Source organism: Micromys minutus, assembly GCF_963924665.1.
Source record: "Micromys minutus genome assembly, chromosome: 6".
NCBI lineage: Eukaryota > Metazoa > Chordata > Mammalia > Rodentia > Muridae > Micromys > Micromys minutus.
The window spans coordinates 47,770,457-47,794,365 of NC_137975.1; the positions used below are offsets into that span (position 1 = coordinate 47,770,457).

Genomic DNA, 23,909 nt, shown 5'->3' on the forward strand with positions numbered 1-23,909 from the left:
TTGTCATAAAGATGCTGAGATTCAGAGTTGATGGGATGAGTAGTCCCCTAGAGAGTCTCAAGTCGGTACAAGTTAGTGCAGGTGTGAGGCCTTAGGTTAAAAACCCCATAGATGATAGATAGATAGATAGATAGATAGATAGATAGATAGATAGATAGATGGATGGATGGATGGATGGATGGATGGGTGGGTGGGTGGGTGGGTGGGTGGGTGAATGGATGGATGGATAGATAGATTGATAGATAGATAGACAGACAGATAGATGATAGATAATAGATAGATAGATGATAGATAAATAGATGATAGATAGATAATAGATAGATGATAGATAGATAGGTAGGTAGATAGATGATAGATAGATAGATAGATAGATAGATAGATAGATAGATGACAGATAAATAGATGATAGATAGATAGATGATAGATAGACATACAGACAGATAAATAGATGATAGATAGATAGATGATAGATAGATAGAGACAGAGAGATAGATAGATAGATAGATAGATAGATAGATAGATAGATAGATAGATGACAGACAGACAGACAGACAGACAGGCCACAAATGAGTTTATTTTTGAAATGTGTGTCTTCAATGAAACTAACCTTAGTTAAACTAAATTGTCTAATTTTAACTGTCCTTATCACTGTCAAACCTAAACTAAGCATCGATAATCACTGTTTAACTGCACAAAGCCTGAAGACTGATATCTAATGTATTCTCTTAGAGGCTGCAATGCACCCTGTTCTCTTGGACACTAAAGAAATGCCATCCAGAGAGAAAACAATAATCCTAATGCAGGTAGGAGAGAGTGTTAAGAATGGAGTGAGATGGGAGGCTCACCAAGGGACCTGTGCAGTCATCACACCATGACTCTGCTAATCCTGCCTATGAAATGACCCAACACTCCCAAAAGACACTACCACCCGTGTGGCCATGAAAGCAATCTAGGTTCAGAAAGTTTTGAGCAAAACCTGAGTTTGCCACAATGGGGTTTTAAGCAAGTTACAGTATATGAATCAAAGTAAGTGCATACATATTTTATAAAAGCAGAGTCTATATTGATGTTAAATTGCCCATCCTCACCATGTTCTGGATGAGGAAAAAAACAGAGATACTACTTATAGAAGACAAGCCACACAAAATCATTCTTAATAGAGTAAATCGGTGTTAAACATCCTCCTTGTACTATGAGAAGTTGTCAATGCCCAACAGAGAAAAACACACAAAATGTTTGAAAACAGGAAATAACCATCACAAGTGAAATGAAGTGAGGCACTTGAAACCAGCACAGAAGACTCCTTATTTTTGAATGGGAACATCACTGTCCACGATGTAGCTAGAGATGTAATTATTCTTATTATTATCCATAGTCAATAAAAGATAACTGATTTCAGTATATCCAAAATATTATCACTTTGATATGAGATCAACAAAAATTAGATTGTCCATTTATCCCATGATAAAGTTTTGGGAATCCAACATGTATTTTCCATGGGCAGCATATCTCAGTTCACACTAGACAAGTTTCATTCAACCAAAGACCACTGGTTAGTAGCTACAAAGCTGCATATTATAGCTCTGGATATGTGGGAACTATGAACACCCAGGGATTTAAAAATAAGACTTATACTGGATGGTTTTGTGTCAACTTGACACAAGCTGGAGTTATCACAGAGAAAGGAGCCTCAGCTGAGAAAATGCCTCCATGAGATCCAGCTGTAAGGCATTTTCTCAACTAATGATCAAAGGGGGTAGGGCCCAGCCCATTGTGGGTGGTGCCAGCCCTGGGCTGGTAGGCTTGTGTACTATAAGCAGGCTGAGCAAGCCAGGATAAAAAAGCCAGTAGCAACATCTCTCCATGGCCTCAGCATCAGCTCCTCCTTCATGATCTGCTTGGGTTCCAGTCCTGAACTCCTTTGGTGATGATCAGCAATTTGGAAGTATAAGCTGAATAAACCCTTTCCTTCCCAACTTGCTTCTTAGTCATGATGTTTGTGCAGGAATAGAAACCATAAATAAGACAAATAGGTACCAAGGATAGGGTATTCCTGTGACAACCTGACAATATTTTGGGAACTTTACAGGGGCTTTGGAACTTTGAGCTAGAAAAGCCATTGAGATATTAAGAACTCTGTGGGATGTTCTACGGGAGCATGGAAGATACTGTTGAGAACAGTGCAGAAAATCAAGGTCTAGCTTATAAAATTTCAGAGGAAAAATCAAAGACTATTATAGGACTGTTGCTATTTTGATTGTGAAGATGCTGTGGTTTTGGTTAGCTGAGGCTGAAGAATTAGCTTTGATTAACAAGATACCAGAACTACTAAAGCAAAACCATAGCATTAGTGGGATTATTGATGCTGGTCATCTAAAGCTAAGAAAATAGTGGTGATTAAGAAGAAACTAGTAGCAATCTACAGAATCAATCGCCATCAAAATTCAGTTTCAATGCCTCATAGAGTTAGAAACAGCAATTTGCAAATTCATTTAGCATAACAAAAAACAGGATAGCAAAAACTATTCTCAGCAATAATAGAACTTCTAGGGGAATCACAATCCCTAACCTCAAGCTGTATTACAGAACAGTCATGATAAAAACTGCATGATACCGGTACAAAAACAGGCACGTAGATCAATGGAATAGAATTAAAGTCGCAGATATCCTCATTTAATCTTTGACAAGGGTGCTAAAAACATTTCAATGGTAAAAGGACAGCATCTTCAACAAATGGCAGTAAGCATGCAGAAGAATGCAAATCGATCCATTCTTATCTCCTTGTACAAAGTTCAAGTGCAAGTGGATCAAAAACATCCACATAAAACCAGGTACACTGAAACTAACAGAAGTGAAAGTGGGGAAGAGCTTGGAACACATAGACACAGGGGAAATTTTCCTGACCAGAACACCAATAGCTTATGTTCTAAGATCAAAAATCAACAAATGAGACTTCATATAATTGCAAAGTTTCTATAAGGCTAAGAACACCATCAAAAAGAAAAAATGGCAGCCAACATATTGGGAAAGGATGTTTATCAATCCTATATCTGATACAGGGTTAATATCCAATATATACAAAGAACTCAAGAAGTTAGACTCCAGAGAATCAAATTATTCTGTTAAAAAAATGGGGTATAGAGATAAACAAAGAATTCTCAACTGAGGTATATAGAATGGCTAAAAAGCACCTAAAGAAATGCTCAGCATCCCTAGTCATCAGGGAAATGCAAATCAAAACAACCCTGAGATTCCACCTCATACCAGTCAGAATGACTAAGAACAAAATCTCTGGTGACAGCAGATGGTGGTGAGGATGTTGAAAAAGATGAACACTCCTCCATTTTTGGTGGAATTGCAAGCTGGTACAACCACTCTGAAATCAGTCTGGCAGTTCCTCAGAAAATAGGATGTAGTACTACCTGAGGACCCAGCTATACATACACCCCCGGGCATATACCCAAAAGACACTCCAACATATAACAAGGACACATGCTTCACCATGTTCATAGAAGCCTTATTTATTATAGCCAGAAGCTGGAAAGAACCCAGATGTCCTTCAAAAGAGGAATGGATACAAAAAAAAAGATACATTTACACAATGGAGTACTACTCAGCTATTAGTAACAATGACTTTAAATTACTAGGCAAATGGATAGAACTAGAAACTATCATCCTGAGTGAGGTAACCCAATCACAAAAGACCACACATGGTATTCCCGCACTGATAAGCAGATACTAGCCCCCAAAAGCTCTGAATACCCAAGAAACAATTCACAGATTTTATCAAGCTCAAATAGAAGGAAGGCCAGAATGTGGATGCTTCAGTCATTCTTAGAAGGAAGAACAAAACACCCACGGGAGGAAACACAAGGTCAACAGAAAAGCAGGGACTGAAGAAAAGATCATCCAGAGACTGCTTCACCTGGGGATTCACCCCATATGCAGCCAACAAACCCAAGCACTATTGCTGATGCCAAGAAGTGCTTACTGGTAGGATCAGATATGGATGCTTCCTCAGAGGTTCTGCCAGAGTCATAAAGATACAGTTGAGAATGCTTGCAGCTAACCATCAGACTGAACATCAGGACCCCAATGAAAGAGCTGGAGAAAGGACTGAAGGTGCTGAAAGGATTTGCAACCTCTTGGGAAGAACAACATTATCAACCAACCAAACCCTCCAGAACTCCCAGAGATTAAAACACCAACCACTAAGCACACACACCATGGCTCCAGTTGCATATGTATCAGAGGATCACATTGTCTGGAATCAATGGGAGAAGAGGCCTTTGGTCCAGTGAAGTCATGTTTTCCCAGTGTAGGAGAATGCCAAGGCACTGAGGTGGAGAAGATGATTGAGAGAGGGAGCACCTTCATGGAAGCAAGTGGAGGGAAACAGGGGATGGGAGTCGGGGTAAAGGAGATAACATTTGAAATGTAAATACAGAAAATATCCAATAAAAATTAAATACAAAAAAGAAGAGACCAGCATCATTTTGGCAAAATCTTCTGGAAAGTGTTTTCTGAGAGTACAAAGAAACTGTGTTCCAGAGATAGCTAAGGTTGTACTTTGTGCTAAAGCTGTACTTGGTAATGTGTAAGAGTCACCCAGGTGGTATTGGTTTTGAAGGAATGAAAGGGTCATAAAGAACATCTGAGGCTTGGCACTGTGAGAGGCCATGGAAGACCATTGGTGAAGGTGCTGCCTCAGTTGCAATTAATGCCCCAGGACAACAGTGCCATGAAATGACCACCAAGAATATCAGCAGCAGTAGAGAACAGGCACCTGGACCCTAGAAGACAAGGTATGTGCTACAAAGGGACAAGTGACCCAATCCCTTGGAGGAGCCCAGAAGTTCATGACTGGATCCCAGACATTGAATGGTTAGAGTTTAATTTTGATTTTGATTGTGATTGTTCCCTGATATTTTTCCCTCTTGAAGAAAGAGTATTTTTGTGAAACCCACAGTTAGGAGACTTTGAATTGTAAAACAACTTTGATTTTTAAGAGAGACAGGATATTTTAAAGGGATTGCAATTTTAATATGTAAGAACTTGTAAAGACTGGGGGATGAATAAAAAAGTAAGGGTTGAGGCTTAATAGTGTTGTGTTTGTGTGTCAAGTTGACAAGGGGTCAATTGTACTGGCTGGCTTTGTATCAACTTGACACAAGCTGGAGTTATCACAGAGAATGAAGCCTCAGTTGAGGAAATGCCTCCATAAAATTCAGCTGTATGTCATTTTCTCAACTAATAACCAAAGGGGGGAGAGATCCCAGATCATTGTGGGTGGTACCATCCCTGGGCTGGTAGACCTGGGTCCTATAAGAAACCAGGCTGAGCAAGCGGGGGGAGGGGGGAAGCAAGCTGTAAACAATATCCCTCCATGGCCTCTGTATCAGCTCCTGATCCTGACCTGCTTGAGTCCCAGCCCTGACAAACAGCAATGTGGAAGTGTTAGTCAAATAAACCCTTTCTTTCCCAACTTGCTTCTTGGTCATGATACTTGTGTTAGAATAGAAACCCTGACTAAGACAGGAATGAAGGGTGCAAAACTGGATTCTTGCCAAGAGGGACTACCAATCAGGAATGCTACAGCTTTCTAGCATGGGCAGTGGCTCCAGGAGAGGGAGCTGGAACTCATTCTGCAGAGCAGACCAGCCAGGAACTCAGAGACTCACATGGCTCTGCCTCCTGGTTCTGGGATTAAAGGTGTGAGCCATCAAACCTGGAAAATGGTACAAATTTAAATCTCTACTCATAGGGGTTTGTCTATACAACAGAGTAATCCTATCAGTATTACAATGCAAAGGCCAGTGCTGGGTGTACCTGAGCAAATGAATCAGGGGCAGCTGTTGATTTAGTAATACTAGTTTGATGATATAAATGAGATTTTCCAAGAAGAGTTACCAACATTCACATTTTACAAACAAGGAACTTAAAACTGGTAGATTAAGCAATAGAGCCAAATTATAGAACTGTGCCTTTCATTCCAGAGAAACTTAAAAATAAGTTTTCTCTACTTCCCCAAAATGGCAACTGCAGGTCTATGAAAGAGAACTATATGAATTTTTCCAAGAAAGATTTGGCCATCCATTCTGCAATAGCAACAGAAGAGACAAGTACAATTGAGGTCTCTACAGGATCATCAACAGTCACTGTAGATCTGTAAAGTGGAATTGAGACCATGAACTAGGGACCTCCACCCATATCCATAAGTGTTTATAAACCAGGGCCCTTTATCATGTCCATCAGAGACTATGAACCAGGAACCCAATCTGTATCTATGAGGGATAGTGTTCCAGAGTCCCCATATACATCTATCAGTGATCACCAACCAGAGGCTAGCCACATCCATCAGAGGTTATGAACCATGGCCCTCCACCATGTCTATCCAACAGCTTGCCTGCTAAAACTGTAAAATCACCTACTCTCAAATGTAAAAATTCTACTTCTAGGAACATCATGTCTGCAGAATAGCATGCCTGTATGGTTATTCCATTTAACAAATGATTAGATGCAAACCAACAGTCAGGCTGGGGGGTAGCTCTGTTGCGAAAGTGCTGTCCTTTTAAGCACAAGTACTAGAGTTTAAGATTAAAAGTACATATTATAATAAAAAGCATGTGCCTATAATCCCAGCACTGATAGAGGGAAATGGGAAGATCCCTAAAGCTTACTAGCCAGCCTTGCCAACTTGTTAAGTTCTAGGCCAATAGAGACCTAGTTTGAAAAAATCGGTGGACAGAGTGACTGGGTGATACACTCTGACCTCAAAACATAAGCACACAAATGAAGCAAATAATAAAAAACTAAACAAAATCTATTAACACAGAACTAATCTTTTCATATAATACCCATTATCCAACTCACCCACCCCCCCCCCCAAAGTATGGAATGGTGAACAAATGTGTTGACTAAGAAAACCTTAGAATGAGGACTATATGGAAAGTATACTATAGTAAGATCATGGTGGTGGAAGAGGCAGGTGAATCTCTGCATTTGAGGCCAGCCTGGTCAACAAATCAAGTCCAGGACAGCCAGGGCTATTACACAGAGAAACCACACCTCAGGGGGAAAAGTATACAGCCATTTGTACAAAACAGGGGGTGGGGGAACATTGAAAATTCATTTGCCTATATACCACAGAAGAAATAGGGAGGGACATAAACACTCTGAAACCATGATCTTCTGAGAAACAACCCTGGGTGTCAGAAATAAAGAAGTGGGGGAAAATATCATTGTTGACAATTTGGTGTCTTCTAAATTTTTAACAGGATCAATCATATTTACAAATAAATGAAACTGCTTCCAGGAGTCAGGGTATAAAAGGTAAAAAAAAAATGGGCTTTCTTAGTTATTTTTTTTGTAAGATACAATAACCAAGGTAACTTATAAAAGAAAGCATTTATTTGAGGCTCATGGTTTCAGAGGATTAGAGTCCATGACATAGGTGGGGATCAGGTCAACAGGAAGGCAGGAATGGTGCTGGAGCAGGAGTTGAGAGCTCACATCTTCAGACCCAACCATTAGACAAAGATAAAGAGATACTAGGAATAGCTCCAGCCTATTGAAATCCCACACCTCACCCCACTGACACCTTCTCCAACCAGGTGACATTTTCCAACTGCAAGAGAACAGAAGACTGAGTACTCAGACCTTTGAGCCTATAGGAGGCATTCTCGTTCAAGCTATCACATGGGCCATCAGTTTTCCCAAGCAGAAACAAAGAAAATAAATAAACCAGTCAAAGCATGAATCATGCCTCCAGAATTGTTGTAGTGATGAGGTGAAGGTTATCTTTCAATACATTGAAAGGACAATCTATTACTGCCTTAGTTGCTCAATTCTTCTATAGAATTATAAAACCACTCATTTGCTATTCTACTGGAGTCTAGTAGAATATACAATGATTAGTTATGAGCTATTGAAGACATATCATTTTATTAACCTATAAATAATTAATAATCTCTCTAGAGTCATTTCATGCAATTCTGATTGAATTACAGTTTTATTTATCTTTAATTTCTAATATTTTATACATTTGATCATAGAGAACCTCTTACCTGAGGGAATAATGAATGGGTTCAAAGTATTGTTGCCCTTTTTACAAATGTAGCCAAGCTTCTGAACACATTCCAGATTCTCCCACTTGGCATTTTTTCCAGGGTTTAGTGACACGCAGCTCTTTCCAGGCTCTGATGACGGACTTCCTTTAAGCAAATTACAAAGTTAAATTGAGACTACTGCATTTTCATAAGTGGACAGCTTACATCCACCAACCACCACACCTTGTGTCGTCATCCTTGGGATTTAATGGATTCCCATCCTGTCTTTTGCTACACATTCACAAATGATTATTTACTGAGTGCAGAGCAAAAGGCATGGTGGGTATCTATTGGTTTCTTGTTGCTGGTTTATTCATAGGCTTAAAATGTTGAGTGCGGAGTAGAGTGGCTTGAAATAACCTCCCACAACGATGGTTAACATTAGACTTTAAACTTTAAACTGTGTGATGATATATGATAACATATATCATATATACATGGTATCATGTATAGAATGACCGAATAAGAATAATGTATGTTGCTCCAAGCTGACCATATTAATGAAAATAGCAACCCCTGAAACTAATTGAAGCTAACTGAAGAAATAATCCAGATAGGCAAGATGACCCATGTTAACCTTCCCCAGTCAGACAGAGGAGATCAAAATAAAAGACAATGGTAGGGACAAACAGTGAAAAAGGTCTGGCAACCAATGTGCCACCCTCCCAGAACTAAGATTCTTGGTGCATTTATTTGAATTCATTGAAGAAAATCTTTTGGAGCTATCTCCTCATCCGATTTTTTTCTTAAAACTTTATTTTTAAAACAAAACAGAGATGCATGTACAGATTATTAAAACCATTGCAACTTAAAAAATATATATGAATATATTTTTGTCAGTACTTGATTTTTTAAAGGTTTGATAGCATGCATTGAAATCTCACTATTTACAAAGATCATAAAGTATATTTAAAACAAAATGTAACATGGAAATAGTCAAAGTTTTTTTGGTGTGTAAAGATTAAACATAATGATTTTTAACTACCAAAAATTGTCATAAGGCTATCTTCTTAGCTTTTGAGTTATTAATGATTTAAGGTCTAGGTGTACCCCACTCTGAGAAGGTACTATACACTTATTTTTTTTTCTAAGAAGGACTGAGGCTTCCACTTTTTTTTTTTTTTTTTTTTTTTTTTTGGAGCTTTGTATGGTCTGTGAATTGTTTCTTGGGTATTCAGAGCTGTCTGAGGCTAGTATCCAATTATCAGTGACTGCATATTGTGTCTGTTCTTTTGTGACTGGGTTACTTCACTCAGGATGATATTCTCTAGATACATCCATTTTCCTAGGAAATTAATAAAGTCATTGTTTCTAATAGCTGAGTAGTATTCCATTGTGTAAATGTACCATTTTCTGTATCCATTCATCTACTGAAGGACACCTAAGGAAATGCTCAACATCCCTAGTCATCAGGGAAATGCAAATCAAAACAATCCTGAGATTCAACCTCACACCAGTCAGAATGGCTAAGATAAAAAAAACTTAGATGATAGCACATGCTGGTGAGGAAGTGGAGAAAGAGGAACAGTCCTCCACTGTTGGTGGGGTTGTAAGCTGGTACAACCACTCTGGAAATCAGTCTGGCAATTCCTAGGAAAATAGGGCATAGTACTACCTGAAGATACAGTTATTCCACTTCTGGGCATATACCCCAAAGTTGCTTCAACATACAACAAAGCCACATGTTCCACCATGTTCATAGCAGCCTTATTAATAATAGCCAGAAGCTGGAAAGAATCCAGGTGTCCTCATCTGTTTCTTACAGGAAGCTGGTTTATGAAAACATGTGTCTATCACTGCATCCTCTGGTGTATCATTTGGCTACTTCAATGGATATATGCATCTATCCACATCCTCTGTTGTATCATTTATCTACTATAATAGATACATGGATCCATTCCTAGATCCTCTGGTGTATCATTTGTCTACTATAATGGATACTTTGATCTATCTATACATCCTCTGATGTCATTTATTTACTTATGTGGATATCTGTGTCCATCCCTACATCCTCAGATGAGTCATTTATCTACTACAATGAATTCATGCATCCATCCCTACACTCTGTGTTCTATCATTTCAACCTCAGTGTTCCAGAGAGTAACTTCACCTCATACCTAAGTCTAACAAATTAGCTACACACATTCAGTCAATGATAACTCTGTTTTGTGACCTTTGACAAAGGTTTATTATGCACTGAAATTTCACTCTCCCCATTACAAAGGAAATTATGTCACCTGCCCATGGACGTCTTTAACAGAAACATTTTCCAGGTTGTATAAATATGACACAAAATAAAACCCCCCAAAATACATAGAAAAATGTTTTGAAAAATCTGTTGATAATGTGGCCAAGATAACAGGAGAGTAAAGATTACAAATTCTGCATCAGTGTGCAAAAAAACTTTCAAGAAACAATAGCACATTTAATATATACTGGTCTAAAATACTGTGTTCTTTGGTAAATCATATTATGTATTTATTTATCAATACAACACCTCTGCAAACCTTGAAATAGCAGTTATATGTCTTTACTAATCTCATGACTATTATATAGTTGAATTTATATTTCTTCATCATTCACATAAAGTATTCTTGCTTGAACTCAATATGTATTTTAGCACATGAATTACTTGGTAAATGTTTAATGAAACAGTCAACCGAGTTATTTATACAAAAATAGTTTAAATATTCTAATCTTAATTTTGAGAAACTCTCACATTATTTAAGAAGGTGAGTTAGTGTTAAATCTATTTTCCAGGAATAAGCAGAACATTTTTCCTTTCCTATTATGCATTTCCCAAAGTTAACACCCAGATTTTTTCAGTGAGATATAAGACTACAGGTGTTGGATATTAAACTCTTTGAACACAACAGAATAACAGAGAAAATGGCCTAACTTATGACATGTAGTACTTTTAACTACTAAAGATAAGAATTAACTAAGTCATCTACTATATAATTAATATTTTCTGATGCCTCTGAATTCAGCTGCAATTCTCTAACTTCCCTTGAGCCCAAAAGTAGCGAACAAATAATATCATCACCTATGATGAAAGAGAATCAATATTCACATGTACTGCCAGTTACTTCCCATATTTCAGAAGAAAATAAAGCAGATTATTCTCAAGACCCAAATCATAGGGTTGGGGATAGCCCAAGTAGACTAACTAGTTATGACTTCTACTATAAAACAATTCTTAATAACCCTGCTTTCATCAGGCAATGAGAGAACATGTTGAGTGGAATTTTATTGTGAAAGATAATTAGTAGAAACCATATATTATTTTTGGAGCACTGAGAAGGACCTTATGAATGCCAAATGAGTGCTCTGCCCCTGAGATATGTCACAGCCCCTGAAGCTTAATCAACTTAAATAAAAATATAGCCTATATGTTGATTCTCTAAAATTCTTTCCCATCTTTAAACACTTTTAAAAACACTACTTTTCGTAAAAAATAAAAAGTCAAGATACAAAACAGAAAGCTTAACATGTTTAAGCCAAATGCTTTAAAGGGGTATTTAATGGCTCAAAAAGAGGAAGGAAAGAAGGGAGGGAGAGAGGGAAGGAGGGAGGAAGGGAGGGAGGGAGGGAGGGAGGAAAAAGAATTTTGAAACAAGGCATGGCCCGCATATTTATGGTTGGTCCTAATACTCGGAAGCCAGAAGCATAATAATCAATTTCTTGAGACACTCAGGCCAATGAAGGAAAAGAGGCTGAGATGGGGTTATGGGCAGAAGAGCAAGAGGGCAAAAGGGAGGAGGGAAGGGCGAAATTTCAGCTTTTCAAACACAATCTCAATAGTGTCTGAGGCCAAGCTGATAAAACATGACTAATACACACTTCTCTTTTCCTGCTCCATGGCAGGAATCACTAATCATTAACTCTGTCTTCTACAATAAGCCAGGCTTGGTAGTGTGCTGTAGTTAGAAAGGCTAGAATCACACTTTACACCACCCCAGTGTTAGCAACACATCTACTACTCAACAAATGAAAACACTTCAGAACTGACCTTTATATTTCTCTGAAGAATTGCTTCCTGTGTACAACTTATATACAGCTACCAGTCTCCTTTTGTGTTCTGTCATTTTGTATGTTGGAACAACATGAAAGTGATAACAAAGAAATAACAAAACCACACACACACACACACACACACACACACACACACAAAACATGGAAGTGTAACAAAATGTAAGAGATTCCTTTTCTAACTTTCAGATAATCAGAAGCTGCTGAAGAGTATCCCCTGATTCTCTCTTCTGTGATCAAAATGTATGTTGCCAATAAAATTGTTAACAAATGTTTATGCTAGTATAGAATTTTATAGTCTGTGGTTGAGTTAATATTTTAATTCAACCCTATTATAGTATAAACTGCATAGAACTACCATAGGTTTTAAGATATTTGTAATATTAAAAACACCTCATGACTTAAGATAATGACAAATTCATCACCAACCCAGAATTTCAGTTCTCTTGAATTCATAATGTGTATTTATAGATATCACTAGGTATAAACATATGAGTATAGCCAGGCCCATATCACAGGACAGAAATCCCAGCTACTAAGGAGGCTAAGGAGGAAGAATCCCAAGTTCAAGGTCTTCCTGGAGTAGAGTAAATTCAAGACCAGTTTGTGTAATAAAGCAAGACTGTCTACAATAAAAAGTATGTAGAGGGCTGAGGACATAGTATAGTGGGTGTCTAACATGCACATGGTCCTAGGTTCTGTCCTTAGTATCCATCCAAGTGTATTAGATCACTGATGTCTATATAGCACCACATGTATCAGATATATGTGTGTTTGTGTGTGTGTGTGTGTGTGTGTGTGTGTGTGTGTGTATCTTATATATAGGCACATTTTAACTAAATTTTTAAAATTTAGGCAGAACAAGAGAATCCCAAAATTTAGGGAGGATAATATTCATACAAAAAGTTGAAAGAACTTAAACTTTACCATAGTTGTTTCAAGAACAATGAAAACTTTAATATAACACAAATACATATTAATACTAATTCTATTATCTTTAATCATACTTAAAATAGCCAAAAAATATGCCTTTGAATGTAAAACCTTAACAAATCAAAGATACTTGGAGAGTGTAAACATTAAACAGAAGAATTGACTGTCAATATCATCCTAAGAGACAAGTCCTTCCCCCCAGGAAGCTGGCCCTGTGTAAACTTGCACTTTAGAGTAATCAATCCAGGTTGCAGATTCCAAAGCTTGATGTGAAATGAGTTATATTCCATTAAGTCTTTTTGAAATCTATATGTAATACAAGGAAGCCCTTTAAGATATTTCAGTGAGTTACACTGAGCCATTATTACCCCGGCAGGCTTAACCTTACCTGGTAGCCAGTTTAGATACCGGAACGGACTTCCTCCAGCCCACTGCCAACCAGTGCTTACACTCAAACTGTTGAGTCCAATCCAGAGTCCCGAGCTCAAGGAACTGGTCAATCCTATAGGACAAAAACCAACACAAACACAAACCAGACATTGAGAAATGACATTGAAATTAAATCTAGAATTAAATATGTTAATCCAAATTGTCAGGGAAGGTTCGGGAGAGATCGCTGTGTATTAAGCACATACTATACTCTCAAAGGACTCTAGTTAGCACTCATGTTGAGTGGCTCACAATTATCTCTAACTTCTGCTCCAGGGCATTCAATGCCTTCTGGCCTCCAAACGAACTTGTACATCCATACATACATGTGAGAGAATTAATGAATAATTTCAATAAAACTTCATAATCTACAACAAGTAGAACCATGACCTCCACAGGCAAGCAATGCTATACGAAGCTAGTAGAGCTCTGGGTCAGGATTCCACACAAATGTCATCACCTTAACCATTCTCTACTCTCAAGCCTTTTATGTGGACATGATGGTGTTAACTCATGAAATAATGACTTTCTTATTTCCTTTGAGAATACAAACATTTATTTTATAGAAAAGCAAAGCTTCGAGAGAGAGCCAGGTCACCACCATCAGGACTGAGGGCCTACCTGCAGACAGCTGGCACCCAGAAGAGCCTCAAAAGTACACTCCTACCTGACCCCACAGGTGAGCCCACTCCACCCCCCAACTGACTATCTGGGGAAAAACCTCGGGGAATTCTTGGGGTACAGGTTGCTCAGTGCTGTCTGGGAACTGTCTGTTCAGGCCCTGAGACAGAGCCAGTCCACCAACATCAGAACAGAGATCCGAACACCCAAGAGCAATCTGCCTCCTGCGCCCACAGGCCCTCAGACCCACAGAAAAGACAAGCCCCAGTCAGACACGAGATCAGTGAACATCACAGATAACAAGATGTCAAGAGGCAAGCTTAAGAACCTAAGCAATGGAAACAAAGACAACCTGGCAACATCAGAACCCAGTTCTCCCACCACAGTAAGTAGTGGACATTCCAACACACCAGAAAAAGAAAATATGGACTTAAAATCATACTTCATGATGATGATGGAGGTCCTCGAGAAGTTCATGAATAACTCCCTTAAAGAATTACAGAGAAACACACATAAACAAGCAGAAGCCCTTAAAGAGGAAAAAAATCACTTAAAGAGCTACAGGAAAACACAGCCAAACAGGTGAAGAAATTGAAAATAAAAATAGAAACAATAAAGAAATCACAAAAGGAGACAACTCTGGAGACAGAAATCCTAGAAAAGAGATTAGGAATCATAGACACAAGCATTACCAACAGAATAGAAGAGATATAAGAGAGGATCTCAGGGGCAGAAAATAGCATGGAAAACATTGAAACAACAGTCAGAAAAATACAAAAATCAAAAGTTCTAACCCAAAACACTCAGAATATTCAATGAGAAGACCAATCCTAAAGATAATAGGTGTAGAAGATAGCAAAGACTCCCAACTAAAAAAGTCTCTAAATATCTTCAACAAAATCATAGAAGAAAACTTCCCTAGCTTTAAGAATGAGATGATCGTGAACATACAAGAAGCTTAAAGAACTACAAATAGATTGAGCCAGAAAAGAAACTCTTCCTGACACATAATAGTCAAAACACTGAATATTCAAAACAAAGAAATAATACTAAAAGAAGTAAGAGAAAAAGAACAAGTACCTTCCATATAAAGGCAGAGAATCATAATTATACCAGACTTCTAAACAGAGACTATGAAAGCTAGAAGACCCTGGACAAACATCATACAGTCCTTAAGAGAACACAAATGTCAGCCAAAGTTACTATATCTGGAAAAACTCTCAATTACCATAGATGAAGAAACCAAGATATTCCAGGACAAAACCAAATTTATACAATATCTGTCCACAAATATAGCCCTACAAAAAATAATAAATGGAAAGCTCCAACACAAGAAGGAAAACTACACTGAAGAAAAGGTGAGATAATAATCTTCTTGCAACAAAACCAAAAGAGGAAAAGCACACAAACACAATTCTACCTCTAACAATAAAAATAACAGGAAACAACAATCACTATCACTTAATATTTCTTAACATCAATGAACTCGATTCCCCACTAAAAAGACATAGGCTATCAGAGTGGATACATAAATAGAATCTAACATTTTACTGCATACAGATCGGGATCAGAAAAACCATCTAAACAGTCCCATAACACCTAAAGAAATAAAACCCTTCATCAAAAGCCTCCCAACCAAAAAAAGCCCAGGACCAGATGGGTTTATTGGGAATTCTATCAGACTTTCATAGAAGACCTAATACCAATACTCTCCAAACTATTCCACAAAATAGAAACAGAAGGAAGACTACCAAACTCATTCTTTGAAACCACAATTATTCTCATACCTAAACCACACAAAGACCCTACAAAGAAAGAGAACTTCAGACCAATTTCCATCATGAACATCGATGCAAAAATACTCAATAAAATTCTTGCAATTCTTACCGAATCCAAGAACACATCAAAACGATCATTCACCATGATCAAGTAGACTTTATGCTAGGGATACAGGGATGGTCCAATATACAGGAATGTATCAATGTAATCCATTATAACAACAAACTCAAAGAAAAAAACACATAATGATCATTTTTGTTGACATAATTCAACACCCCTTCTTGTTGAAAGTCTTGGAAAGATTAGGAAGTCAAAGCCCATAAATAACATAGTAAAAGCAATATACAGCAAACCAGTAGCCAACATCAAACTAAATGGTGAGAAACTTGAAGCAATCCCACTAAAATCAGAGACTAGACAAGGCTGTCCACTGTCCCTGTACCTATTCAATGTAGTACTAGAAGAACTAGTCAGAGCAGTCAGACAGCAAAAAGAGGTCAAAGGGATACAAATTGGAAAGAAAGAAGTCAAAACATCACTGTTTGCAGATGATATGATAGTATGCATGACACCAAAAACTCCACCAGAGAATTCTACAGCTGATAAACAACTTCAGCAAAGTGGCTGGATAAAAAATTAACTCAAGCAAATCAGTAGCCTTCCTCTATTCAAGGGACAAACAGGCTGAGACAGAAATTAGGGAAATGACACCCTTCACAATTCCAGTGGCTAGAGAGATGACATGGAGATCAATGACATTTATTGCTTGTTCGTAGAACCAAGAGCTCTCAGCATTCACCTGGTAGTTCACAACCATCATAACTCTAGTTCCAAGGGAGCTGATGTCCTCTTGTGACATCCATAGGCATTAGTCACATATGTGATACACATTCATGCATGCAGGCAAACTACTCATACACATGAAGTAAAATTAATAAATCTGAAAACCAAAAATGTCATCAAGAGGGGAATGATCCACTTAGTCTTACATTTGCATTATAAATAGCAAATATTCTTTATTAAAATAGATGGTCAATTTGTGTCATGTCTACATGATACTTACCTGTGCCACTGATAACTCCTATTACTTAATTTTTAATATATTATTGGAATTATTTTAAATAATATATCATTCTTTTAGGATGAAGAAATCAGTTAAAAATTGCTGCCTCACCCTTAATTCAAGAAAAAATATGCCTCTAATATGTGCTAAGAAATATCCAGGATCAATACTGTATAGATATTGTCCTGTATATTAAGACAATTACTGTGAAATGTTAGATTTTCTTCACAAATTCTAGCATAAAATGGTTTTCCTAGCTTGAACAATAATCACTCCAATATTTTCAAAAATACAGTAGAGAAAATGTTCTTTTTAAATACCATTCATTTCAAAATGAACATGGAGATGCATGTCTATAGCCTTAGCATTCAGGATGCTGAGTCAAAAAGAATGAAGAGGCAGAGGCAGAGCCAGGCATGGTGGTACACACCTTTGAGCCCAGCACTCAGGAGGCAGAGGCAGGCCAATCTCTGAGTTCCAGGCCAGCCTGGTCTACAAATCAACTTCCAGGACAGCCAGCACTACACAAAATAACCCTTTCTCAAAAACAACAATAACAACAAACTCAATTAGGATGAGACTCTATTTCTAAATTGGAAATGTAGTAGCATTTTAAAATGTTAAATCAGCTATTACAAATGTGCTCTGACACTTTAAAAATATGAGCAAATAAGGAAATAAGAGCCAATAATAATAGCAAATGCTTATAATCCCAGAAATCTAAGCTAAAGTAGGAAGATTGGTATGTGTTTGGGACCAGCTTAAGTGATATAGTAAGTACCAGTCCAACCTGACAACAAACAAAATGCATAAAGTTTCTTTTTTTCCCTAGAGTTAAAGACAAATCTTTATTTAAAGTTCTGATCTAACAAATTAGCATTTCCCACCAACTCTGGGAGCAGAGACCTTCACAGGCTTCACAAACTTTTGTTTAGGTGCTGCCTTTGTGGGGGCCTCGGCAGCAGCCTTTGCTGTCTTCTTTGATGTCTGCTTAGCCTTTTTTGTTTCCTTGGCAGCCCTTATAGCCTGCTCTTGCATAAGGTTTCAAAGCTATGAAAAAATCCGTGATTAGTGAATGTGTTTTTGATCACACCTTTTACCATATCTGGCATCATGAGAAGCAACTGCAACTGTTTAAAGAAACCTCCCTCTGGCGACCTCAAACTCTGTGCCCCAGACCCTGGACCCCGGGCCCTGGCCGGGCACAGCCACCCAGATCCTGGATCTGGACCCTGCAAGCTCGATGGGGCTTCTATGCTTACCTTGAGAACTAAATCGATACTTTTTACTTGTGCCTACAGGTTAATAATATGCCCAGTGAGCACACACGGTGGCTGCCATTCCCATGACTGTTATTATAAATCTAACAATTTAGATTAGTTATTGATAGTGTGATTTGGGAAAAAGATTCAAGTCTTATGATAGCTGTGTCATTTTAAACGTCTGGCTTCTGTGAGGTTCCATCCTCATCACAGGAAAAAGAAAGATAGAAAAAGAAGGAAGGGAGGGATGGAGAGGGAAAGGTAGGTGGGGAGCATCACTGAATACAGGCAGGCATTTCTCTCCTGCATGTGTATAATTTTATAAAGGGTCAGACCAAGAATTTTTACTTTAGCTATATAAAATATCAATTATCAACTCCACATGAATTTATGGTATATGCATTGTATAATACTTATAGAAGGGTGCATACTTTTAGATCTACTTTTAAACTTAGTTATAATAGAGTCTGTGCGTTATTACACTGGGATCTAGATTTTTTTCCACATGCATATCTCATTTGTTTGCAGAAAAGGAAATTGGTTTACACATGTGCATGTGGGAGTGTGCATGCACGTGCACTCATGCACGCACACCATGGTAACAAGCCAAATCTTTCTTCCTCCTGCCCCTTCCAGTTCCGTAAATGATCATTCAGATTACATGGAGTTGTGAATCAGGTTCAGGAATTGAGGATTAAATGGAGCATCCTGTCATCCGTGTTTCTGGAGAGAAGCTGAAGAGAAGACAGGATGGCAGAGGGCCATGTTCAAATAAGTGCTGGGTGGAAGCTTGCCGCCCTGGGGATAATACAAAACCTCAGTGCGGGTTAGGAAGACATTTCCTGGCAATAGGAGATTTTGATGAGTGAATTAAGGTACTCCCTGGAGCCTTGGGCATGCCAGATTCCTGCTATCTTATGAGTGAGACTCAAGCAGGGTAAAACAGAAGACAGAGGAGACTCCAATTCACCCCTTTTGAATGAACTTAAAACATGAAGCAACCTACCTCAGCTTTCGCCCACTGATCTGCCATGCCCTTTATACAGTGAGATAGCAGTATTTATTTGCAAGGTTAATATGGGCTTAAGAATTAAATTCCAGTGTCTGGCGCCTGGCCCCTACCCAATAGAGGACAACCAATCCATTTGTGCGTTTATGGCAATCTCTCTGTGAAGTCCACCCTGGCCTTTGAACATGGGCATGGTAGGTGTCTACCACCACACCCATACTAACACGTCTTTAACTTCAGAGCCATTGCTAAGGCATATGCATAGTTCTAAAATCTTGTTTACTTCCCAAACTCCTCTAATCAAATTCACTTTATTTCTCTTGTGGGTGGGTTTCCATTTTGAATGCCTATTTCTCACAATAGGACATAGCACAAACATCCTTCTCCCACGCCACGGTTTCCCAGACTCCTCCTCGGTATAAGCTGAAGGATATGGAACGCTGTGAGTACCTTTCTCCTCGAGAAAGGAATGTCTTTCCTCTGTTTAAGATTTTTGAATTTCCTGTCAGAAAACCTTTCTTTCCTTGTGGCATGCTATTTCAGACTTACAGAAAGTCAGGAAGTGCCCTGTCTCTCCCTGAAAAAGCTACTCACATCCAGAGTCTACTGGAAATCTGCTGACTAAATGCTGGAAGTTGAGTAAGATTCAGAGAAACAGGAAGTGAACTCAGTTCCAGGGCACCCTGCTGCGCGGATGGGCATGCTCACTCACCTGCTGATCTGACTGTGGAAACCAGAGACCAGGGCACGGGGCCTAGTTGGGTAGAGTTGCCGCCCATACCTACAGATCACCTGCTATATAGTCCAAATGCAGGTTCCCAGGCTAGACATTCCTTGAAACTGGAATAGCCTTGTACCTCCACCTCAAGAATGTGCTAATAAAGATGGATAACTGTCATTGCTTTTAACACTGGAACAGAAAGACAGCTCTGCAGGAGAAAGCACTGGCCACCAAGCTTACAAATCTGAGTTTGATCCCTGAAACCCGCATGGCAGGAGAGAACCAACTGGAACAGGCTGTCCTTTGACACCCACACTCACACCCACATGTATACTAAAGGAATAAACATTTTTTAAAAAATGAAGAGCCACTACACTGTTTCCTTGCAATCAACTAACTGTGCCACTGTTCAAACTTTAAGGTGGATTTCTAAATAAATTTCATTTTATTTGTCATTCAGCAAACATTGAGACAATGTTCCTTGGAAGGGTCAGTGAGAATCTTCCTAGAGTGGGAGGCACACCTCAAGCAACTTACCTCACAAGCCCCCTCTCCACACTATACTTATTTTGTTTTTCCCATGGGCTTCCCTCCTTTCACTGTGCCTGGTCCCTTGTTCGGTTTCTTTTTTATATCTTGTGGGACTTTAAGTCTCGTGTTCATAGGCCAGGGCCAGCTTGGGTGTCCTACCAGAATAGCCACTGCCAAATTATCAAGGCAGGCTGCTCAGTGAGTAAAGAAATACAGGTTTTTTATTTATTTAAAGTGTTTATAAATAGATTATGGGGAATTTGTACAAATCAGTATATAAATCGGTACTAAGAAGAGCTAAAGGGATAATTTTGCCAATAATGTAATTGCTATGCTACAAGAACTAAGTGTGATCCCCAGGGGCCATAGAAAAAGCCTTGTGTGACCTTCAGAGCTCCATTTTCTCATCACCAGGACATACTTAACCTAGGTCTTTTTCTGAATTCATACAGTTCCAGTGTTGGAGACAGAGACAGAAGGATCCCTGGGGCTCAGTGGACAATCAAACTAGCCTAATCAGGAAGTTCCCAGGCAGATGATGCCACCCAAGGTTGATGATCTGAATCCAGGGAAGCACTCACAGTTACTGGCCAACATAAACTGGATGCCATGGGTTTTGTTTTGCTTTTGTTGTAGTGATTTCTATCTATTTATCTGTCTATCTATCTATCTATCTATCTATCTATCTATCTATCTGTTTACTTATTTTTGAGTGAGAATATGAAGCTGGATGGGCAGGGAGGTAGGAGAGAATCTAGATCTGGAAGGCACTGGGGAAGCAGAATATGATCAAACTATGTTGCATGAAATTTTCAAAGAATAAATGATATCATTTCTTTTAAATAACGAAGTGTCTGGCTTCTAGGGCATATAATCCAGGAATAACCTCTGTTTTCTACATGCACAGGAAGACAAATGTATGCAAATAAGAAGATCAGAGAGATGGAGAGAATTCCATATTCACTGTGTAGTGTTTGGGAAATCCTAAGTTTAAGACACGGTATGGCAGAAAGCAATAGAAGACAACCATGCCGCCCACTAGGAACCAAAGACCTTTGTTAAGAGGCAAAATGCTACAGTGAAGAGCTGTAGGTGGAAAGATGGCATCCTGGAACCAGGTAAAGGTGTTTCACGATGGGAAGTTAGGGGCCACTGAGTATGTTGTAAACCCAGCAGTCACAGGTCCAAGATCTGTCATATAACATCAGTGCTAGAGGAACTGCAGGAAGCAGGCTCTGACAATGGGGAAGAAGAGATGTGTTTGCCCTACTATCCATCCCAAGTATGGCTTTTTAGTGACTCTCTGTTTAGCTTTATATTTGAGGCAGATAGTCTGCAGCTCAGACTGATCTGCAACTGGTTATGTGCTGGAGGATGACCTTGAACTTATGGACCCCCTGCCTCTAGTTCCTTCATGCTAGAAATATAGGTGCGTACCACTGCAATGGTTGGAAAGAAAAGCACCCCTCCGTTAGGTTTATTCATTAGAACACTTGGTCTCCAGTTGGTGGCATGGTTTGGGAAGGTTGTGCATTGCTAACGGAAGTATGCTAGTGGGGGTGGGCTTTGCAGTTTAATAGACCAGCCTCACTTCCTGTTCCCTCTCTTTCTCTGCTCCTTCTGTGCAGCTCAGATGTGGTCTCTGTGCTTCTATCCAGCTAAGTCAACCTCTTGCTCCTGCTGCCCTGCCTCCCATGCCTAGAAACTATTAGTCAAAATGAATTCTTTCTTCGCAAAGTTGCTTTTGACCAGGGTATTTTATCACCATGACATAAAAATAATTGATATCATTACTATTCTATTTTACACTTCTGTGGTTGATGTTTTATTTTTTATTTTCTAAAGACAGAATGATTAACTTGCATGAGTAGAGATGGGGGGGATGCTAGAAATCAAACCCAAGTCTTGCATGCTAGGCAAACATTCTAACAGTTGAGTTACCTCTCCAGCTCTCTGGACTGAGTATTAGAGTACAATGTATATTGTTTACTCAATCAAATACTAGTTTACAACTTGGTAAAAGATGGTTTGAAAAGCCAGACAATACATTATATAAATAAAACCTGAAAATATACAGATCTTGGAGTGGGAAAGGCACAAGGCAGGGGGGCAGGTGGGGACTTAGGTTTGCACAAGAATTATGAGTTCTCTCTGCCCCCAATATTTCATTTCGTTTTATCATCTTGACCTCTCTGATGCTAATGAGAAACATTTGGGTTTGATGGGACATGAGTGGTACTGCTAGATCCAAAAACCACACCACTCCCTGACAGTGGCTGCCTTTGTTCTTTTCCCAGTTCTGTCTTCAGAACCATTCTTAACATGGACTCAAAAGACAGTCACTGATAGAACAAAGTCTGCTCAAGAATTGACAGATGCCTGCAATCTCTGGTGCTGTTTTCTGAGCACATATTTCTTATATGAACTGCACCATCTGCTTAGGGACAAACTGTTTCATGAGATTTGTAATGCTTCTTAGTATCTACTTGTAAGTCACATGCTGTGGAAACCAAAGTAACCTGGCTGTATTTATGATTGTGAACTCTGTCCTTACCTGTGAGGTACATTTGCTCGTGAATCTCTGTGACGCTCAGGAGGTCAGCATTCTGCTGCTTGCAGCTTGCTCTTGCTTGATGCCAGGTTAAGGCAGACTTGGAGTTTATCTGGTAAAGAATGCCGGTCAGTGGATCTTTATTCCACAGTCTCTGGCTGCCCTCAACTGAAAAAGAAGACAATGAATTAGCTGTGTTATACGTGGGAGATGCTTCCAGTGAACAGCACGTTTAAAAACATCCACCCTGATTCCAGGATCACATCTTCTGCTGTTGTCCCTTATTTTAAAGCCTTTCTTCACTCCTGAGATGAAGAGATTTATCATAAGCCAACCTCATCGATAATGTTTCATATGCCTAAGGCAAGAAAGAGACATATTCTCCCTGGTTCACTGCTGAGACATTTGGACCCTTTGGGGCAGACAAACAGAAGAGAGCTCAAGACACAAGGCCAGTGTTCTAGAGCATGGAATGAAACAGGTAAGGGAGAGAAAATAGATGAGTGGTTTCTCGTGGCAAGGGGCTCTGTGGTTCCATCTGTTCTTTTAAGAAAGAAGGGCATAAGAGGGAAGTGACCTTCAGAGCTCCATTTTCTCATCACCAGGACATACTTAACCTAGGTCTTAGCAATAGAATGTGTTGATTATTAGGCTTCCTGCTCTTGGCTAAAAAAAAAATGGACATTTTAGCTTATATTGACCCTGTACTGTTACATGATGGAAAACTTGGTAGGCTCTATAAAAGGCCGACACTATATTGTAATATATACATAAATATATATGTACATATATAACACATATATTATAATACATAACTATTATTCATAGCCTTTTATATATGAGATGTTTGGAAGCTAGTAAATAAAATGT

The 23,909-nt window shown here is 38.8% G+C and overlaps 1 protein-coding gene across 2 annotated transcripts in view; it reads right to left on the reverse strand.

The window, feature by feature from the left end:
* Positions 1-23,909, reverse strand: part of MRC1 (mannose receptor C-type 1) — an 88,015-nt gene that overhangs the window by 46,840 nt on the left and 17,266 nt on the right. For both annotated transcript variants that reach the window (XM_080917904.1, XM_080917903.1), the window contains exons 4-6: positions 23,043-23,207; positions 13,462-13,575; positions 8,067-8,213 (exon numbers count right to left, since the gene is read on the reverse strand). In XM_080917904.1, coding sequence (XP_080774030.1) covers positions 8,067-8,213; positions 13,462-13,575; positions 23,043-23,207 — 426 coding nt within the window. The remainder of the gene's footprint in view (positions 1-8,066; positions 8,214-13,461; positions 13,576-23,042; positions 23,208-23,909) is intronic.